Source organism: Penaeus japonicus, unplaced genomic scaffold, assembly GCF_977035675.1.
Source record: "Penaeus japonicus unplaced genomic scaffold, GWHDUDI00000001_assembly GWHDUDI00000013, whole genome shotgun sequence".
NCBI classification, from domain to species: domain Eukaryota; kingdom Metazoa; phylum Arthropoda; class Malacostraca; order Decapoda; family Penaeidae; genus Penaeus; species Penaeus japonicus.
Genome location: NW_028234415.1, coordinates 6016966 through 6023635, shown reverse-complemented (window position 1 = coordinate 6023635; position 6670 = coordinate 6016966). Strand labels below are relative to the sequence as shown.

The 6670-nt window shown below is 45.2% G+C and overlaps 1 protein-coding gene across 1 annotated transcript in view; it reads left to right on the top strand.

Moving 5' to 3' along the window:
• The window catches only part of LOC122259591 (uncharacterized), a 45290-nt gene that overhangs the window by 1102 nt on the left and 37518 nt on the right, over nucleotides 1-6670 (top strand). The window contains exon 2 of the mRNA XM_086542886.1: nucleotides 119-298. Coding sequence (XP_086399012.1) covers nucleotides 119-298 — 180 coding nt within the window. The remainder of the gene's footprint in view (nucleotides 1-118; nucleotides 299-6670) is intronic.

Genomic DNA, 6670 nt, shown 5'->3' with positions numbered 1-6670 from the left:
ACAATTACAAGATCGATAATAATCCTAATCAAGATAATGATTGAGAAAACTAATAGCTCAACCTAACCCCCTCCTCTCCCCTCCTCTCCCCCTCCCCCTCCCCCTCTCTCTCCCGCAGGTGTCGAACAAAGTGGGTACGTCAAAGAAGACCCAGAGCGTGCACGTGCAATACGGGCCGACATTCCGTTCCCTGCCTCGTGACGTGGCTGCCGAAGAGGGCAAGGAGGTCATACTCAAGTGTGACGTCGACTCCAACCCGCCGTCTTCCATCGTCTGGCTCAAGGAGGGCAATCATAAGGTATGTCGTGAGGGTGTGGGGGTGTGTGTGGGGCGGGGCGGGGGGAGTGGGGGCGAGGGGGGAGGAGCTACGGGGGATTCGCGCTACGTAAACAAACGCGGGGGTGGGTGGGTTGGTGGGTGGGTAGAGGGGAGGGGGAGGTTGGGGACGACTCGGTAGCAGAATGCTTACATATCGTGGCGGGATTATTTCCCCTCTCGAACAAACAAATCATTTGTGTGGCTGAGGCAATAGCTATTATCCCACACAGAAACGAGCAAGCGGAGAGAAAAAAAAAAACACCAAAAAAACAAATCCTCAATGCAGAGTATTCACAGTTGAACTATTTGCGCATTAAAACAGTCATCGTGGCTTAAAGAACAACCATCGAAACTTTTGATATCTCAAAATATAACATAACAAACACTTTTGGTTTTCAATTCATATCACTTTGTAAGAAAAAAAAAAGAAAAAAAAGAAAAAAAGATAATAATAATAATAATAATAATAATAATAAAAATGATAATAATAATAATAATGATAATAATAATAATAATAATAATAATAATAATAATAATAATGATAATAATAATAATGATAATGATAATAATAATAATTAATAATAATAAAAAAACACCTCGTTACGAAGACTAGAAGCTCCCGAGACCATTGTATTTATAGCGTTCCCTAGAAAGAGTAACGTTACCCGTTTTTTGAAGCGCATTAGGGATCGAAAAGCAAGGTGGTTGGTTGACTAGTTGACGTGAATGTTTCAGAGGTTGAGAGGGATAGAGGTCGATGGAAAAGGGATAGAGTTCGATGGAAAGGGAAAGAGGCCGACGGAAAGGGTATAGAGGTCGATGGAATGGGATAGAGGTAGATGGAAAGGGATAGAGGTCGATAGAAAGGGATAGAGGTCGATGGAAAGGAGTAGAGGTCGATGGAAAGGGATAGAGGTCGATGGAAAGGGATAGAGGTCGATGGAAAGGGATAGAGGTCGATGGAAAGGGATAGAGGTCGATGGAAAGGGATAGAGGTCGATGGAAAGGGGTAGAGGTCGATGGAAAGGGATAGAGGTCGATGGAAAGGGATAGAGGTCGATGGAAAGGGATAGAGGTCGATGGAAAGGGGTAGAGGTCGATGGAAAGGGATAGAGGTCGATGGAAAGGGGTAGAGGTCGATGGAAAGGGATAGAGGTCGATGGAAAGGGGTAGAGGTCGATGGAAAGGGATAGAGGTCGATGGAAAGGGAAAGAGGTCGATGGAAAAGGGAAAGAGGTCGATGGAAAGGGAAAGAGGTCGATGGAAAGGGATAGAGGTCGATGGAAAGGGATTGAGGTCGATGGAATGGGATAGAGGTCGATAGAAAGGGATAGAGGTCGATGGAAAGGGATAGAGGTCGATAGAAAGGGATAGAGGTCGATGGAAAGGGATAGAGGTCGATGGAAAGGGATTGAGGTCGATGGAAAGGGATAGAGGTCGATGGAAAGGGATAGAGGTCGATGGAAAGGGATTGAGGTCGATGCAAAAGGGATAGAGGTCGATGGAAAGAGATAGAGGTCGATGCAAAAGGGATAGAGGTCGATGGAAAGGGATAGAGGTCGATGGAAAGGGATTGAGGTCGATGGAATGGGATAGAGGTCGATAGAAAGGGATAGAGGTCGATAGAAAGGGATAGAGGTCGATAGAAAGGGATAGAGGTCGATGGAAAGGGATAGAGGTCGATGGAAAGGGATTGAGGTCGATGGAAAGGGATAGAGGTCGATGGAAAGGGAAACAGGTCGATGGAAAGGGATAGAGGTCGATGGAAAGGGATAGAGGTCGACGGAAAGGGATAGAGGTCGATGGAAAGGGATAAAGGTCGATGGAAAGGGAAAGAGGTCGATGGAAAGGGTTAGAGGTCGATGGAAAGGGATAGAGGTCGATGGAAAGGGATAGAGGTCGATGGAAAGGGATAGAGGTCGATGGAAAGGGATAAAGGTCGATGGAAAGGGATAGAGGTCGATGGAAAGGGAAACAGGTCGATGGAAAGGGATAGAGGTCGATGGAAAGGGATAGAGATCGATGGAAAGGGATAGAGGTCGATGGAAAGGGATAGAGGTCGATGGAAAGGGATAGAGGTCGATGGAAAGGGATAGAGGTCGATGGAAAGGGATAGAGGTCGATGGATAAGGGATAAAGGTCGATGGAAAGGGATAGAGGTCGATGGAAAGGGATAGAGGTCGATGGAAAAGGGATAGAGGTCGATGGAAAGGGATAGAGGTCGATGGAAAGGGATAGAGGTCGATGGAAAGGGATAGAGGTCGATGGAAAGGGATAGAGGTCGATGGAAAGGGATAGAGGTCGATGGAAAGGGATAGAGGTCGATGGAAAGGGATAGAGGTCGATGGAAAAGGGATAAAGGTCGATGGAAAGGGATAGAGGTCGATGGAAAAGGGATAAAGGTCGATGGAAAGGGATAGTGGTCGATGGAAAAGGGAAAGAGGTCGACGGAAAGGGATAGAGGTCGATGGAAAGGGAAAGAGGTCGATGGAAAGGGATAGAGGTCGACTGGTTGGGTGGTTAGAAGATTGATGAATTAGTCGAATGATTGTCTGTGTGATTAATCGGGCTGTTTGTTATTCGACTTTTTGTTTTTTATTTGTTTGGTTGTTTGTTGGTTGTCGTAGAGAATACTCACCTCGCTGTCATTAGGTTGAAGGAAAGAGATAGAAAACAAACGGAAGGATGGATTAGCTGGGTTGATGGATAGATCAATCAACTGTCTGAGCGAGTGATTCAACTTAGACGACAGTTGAAGTAGATTGAGTAAGCGAGGAAAAAGAAGACGATAGGTAGCAAATAGGTAGATAGGTAGAAAGGAAAATGGATGGGTAGATTGATTGAGTGATTAGTGGATTTATTACGGGGGTAATTGATTCATCAATTTAACGAATCCATATCGGTGATGAATTGCTAACGGTATTTTTTTTTTTTTTTTTTTTTTTTCATTTACACTTTTTGCGTCACATTATCTTTTAACGTTCTTTCTTTATTCCTTTTATAAGATTTTCTTCAATAAATTTCTTTTCCATTTACTCAGTCTAATTTATTTTCAACTGCACTCAAGTTCATGTTCAGGCTCAATTATATGCAAATGAACTTGTTTTCATTCATTAATTGATATCCATTTTCATTGTTATACTGTACGTGTTTGAACGCTATCCATACATGCATTTTCATCTTCATATCAATATTATTGATGTATTCATATTCCTCGATTTAATTCATAACATTTACACACGTTCCCGTTCATTCATCAACCCTTCATTCATATGTATTCATGACGAAACCACGCCCCCTACTCTTCTATATTCCCTCAGGCTTTATTGCACCAATTAGAAAAAAAAAAAAAAAAAAAGTTTATGAACAGTTGAAGTGAGTCTTTTACTTTCTATCTCTCTCTCTCTCTCTCTCTCGTTCTCTCTCTCTCTCTCTCTCTCTCTCTCTCTCTCTCTCTCTCTCTCTCTCTCTCTCTCTCTCTCTCTCTCTCTCTCTCTCTCTCTCTCTCTCTCTCTCTCTCTCTCTCTCTCTCTCTCTCTCTCTCTCTCTCTCTCTCTCTCTCTCTATGTATCCCCCCCCCTCTTTCTCTCTCTCTCTCTCTTTCTCTTGTTCTCTCTCTCTCTCTCTCTCTCTCTCTCTCTCTCTCTCTCTCTCTCTCTCTCTCTCTCTCTCTCTCTCTCTCTCTCTCTCTCTTCTCTCTCTCTCTCTTTCTCTTGTTCTCTCTCTCTCTCAAGTTTTTTATTTTTTTTAATTTTTTTTCTTCTTTTTTTATTTTTTTTTTACTTTATTGAGCGTTTCTATCGTACACAGCTACCCTTGAGATTTATAGGAACGCACTGATGAATGCAGCTATTTATTTATGGCTTTCCAATGTCATCTGCCACGAGAGGTTAATAGGGAGACCGAATCAAAATAATATTGCGTGCTTGATAAAAGGGAGAAAGAGAGAGAGGGAGAGAGAGAGAGGTAGGGGGGTAGAGAGAGAGAGAGAGAGAGAGAGGGGGAGGGGGGGGAGTGGTAGAGAGACAGAGAGGAGGGTATAGAGAGAGAGAGAGGGGGGGTAGAGAGAGAGAGAGAGAGGGGGGGGGGAGTGGTAGAGAGACAGAGAGGAGGATATAGAGAGAGAGAGGGGGGGGGGTAGAGAGACAGAGAGGACGTGTATATAGATAGATAGAGAGGGTGTAGAGAGAGAGGGTGTAGGGAGAGAGCGGAGAGAAAGAGAAAGAGAGAGAGAGTCTGTGTGTGTCTGTCGAGGTGTAGACATATGTGTGACTGCGCATATGTCATTATTCATAAACGAATAAGCTTCGAATAGCAAATAAAATTTTCTGAATGGCGTAGCGAAAGCGACCCTTTTATTTCTCTCTCTCTCTCTCTCTCTCTCTCTCTCTCTCTCTCTCTCTCTCTCCCCTCCATACAAAAAAAAATAACAAACTCAACACGGACTCTCTTCCGTCTCTCACCTCTCCACAAGTCCACAATGCAGCGACTTCTCTCTTATAAACTTCAACCTCGAAACAACTGTCTCTCCCTCTCTCTCTCTCTCTCCTCTCTCTCTCTTTCTTTCCTCCTTTTCCCCTTTCCCCTCCTCATCTTCTACTCGCTCCCCCACTCACTCATGCCTTCGCCTCCTCTCTTCTCTTCACTCTCTCTCCTCCACCCATCCTCTCCCCATCTCTCTCTCCTCTCATCATCTTCTCTATCTTCACCCTCTCCTCCTACTCTCTTTCTCTCTTTCTCTCTCTCTCTTTCTCTCGTCCCTTTAAATCCCTTTTAACTGCCCCCTTTCACCCTTACTTTTATATCGTCTTCAATTTTGTTATATCTCTCGCTTCCCCTTTATTTCATTTTCCCTTTATGCATGATTTATTTCTCGTCTGAATAATGCAAAATGTCAGAAGAGTTATTGCCGAATTCTTTGGATATTTGTCAACATTCGAATCCTTGTTGTAAAACAATTTTGGATTTGCAGATGCGTTTTATTTGGGCTTCCCCTCCACTGCCCCCTGCCCCCTGCCCCCTCCCTACCCACCCCTTCCCATGCTACACTACTCCACCTCCTCCACAACCACCTCCTCCACAACCACAATCACCTCCTCCATCCTCTACTCTTCCTCCACCTAATCCTCCTCCTCCACCTCCTCCTCCTCCTCTACCACCTCATCTCTCTCTTCCTCCTCCTCCTCCTCCTCCTCCTCTTCTTCCTCCTCTTTCTCCCACTCTTCTATCTCCTCCTGCTCATTTTCCTCATTTTCCTCCTCCTCTGGCTCTTACTCCTTCTCCTCCTCCTCCTCCTCCTCCTCCTCCTCCTCCCTCCTCCCTCCTCCCTCATCCTCCTGCCTCCTCCCTCCTCCCTCGTCCTCCTTCTTCCCCCTCCTTCTTCCTCCCTCCTCCCTCGTCCTCCTGCCTCCTCCCTCCTCCCTCCTCCCTCGTCCTCCTTCTTCCCCCTCCTTCTTCCCCCTCCTCCCTCCCCCGTCTTCCACCTCCTCCTCCTCCTCCTGTTCCTCCCTCCTCCCTCTTCCTCCTCCACTTCCTCCACCACTACCACCACCTCCTCCTCCTCCTCCTCCTCCTCCTCCACTTCCTCCTCCTCCTCCTCTTCCCTCCTCTTCCTTCCTCTTCCCTCCTCCTCTTCCTCCTCCTCCTCCTCTTCCCTCCTCCCTCTTCCCCCTCCGCTTCCTCCACCACTACCACCACCTCCACCACTTCCTCCTCCTCCTCCCTCCTCTCTCCCTCCTTCCCTCCCTCCCTCTCTCCTTTTACCCCTCCCCTTCTTGCTAACCATATTGAGGGGATGGAAGAGAAAAGGAGACAAAGAGAAGGGGTAAACAGACTGAAAGAAAGAGAAACGAGGGAGTGACAGAGAGGAGGAAGAGAATGATGATAATATATGTTAATGTTTATAATTGTAATAATGATAATGATAATAATAATGATAATAATAATAATGAGAATAATAATAATAATAACAATGATAATAATATAATAATAACAATAATGGTAGTAATAATAAAAATGAGGATAGCAATAATGATACTGATAATAACAACAATAATCGTGATTATAATAATAACGATAATAGCAATATTGACAACAATATCAATGAAAACAAATAATAATGTTAACAATAATGATAACTTCAAAATACAAAAAGAAAGAACACAACCACACGCCTTCCTGTCCCGACTCAAAACCTCCCTCCCTCCTCCTTCTCCTCCTCCTTCTCCTCCTCCTCCAGATCATAGCTTCCCCTCCACTGCCCCCTGTCCCCTCCCTACCCACCCCTTTCCATGCTACGCTACTCCACCTCCTCCACAACCTCCTCCTCCACAACCTCCTCCTCCACAACCAC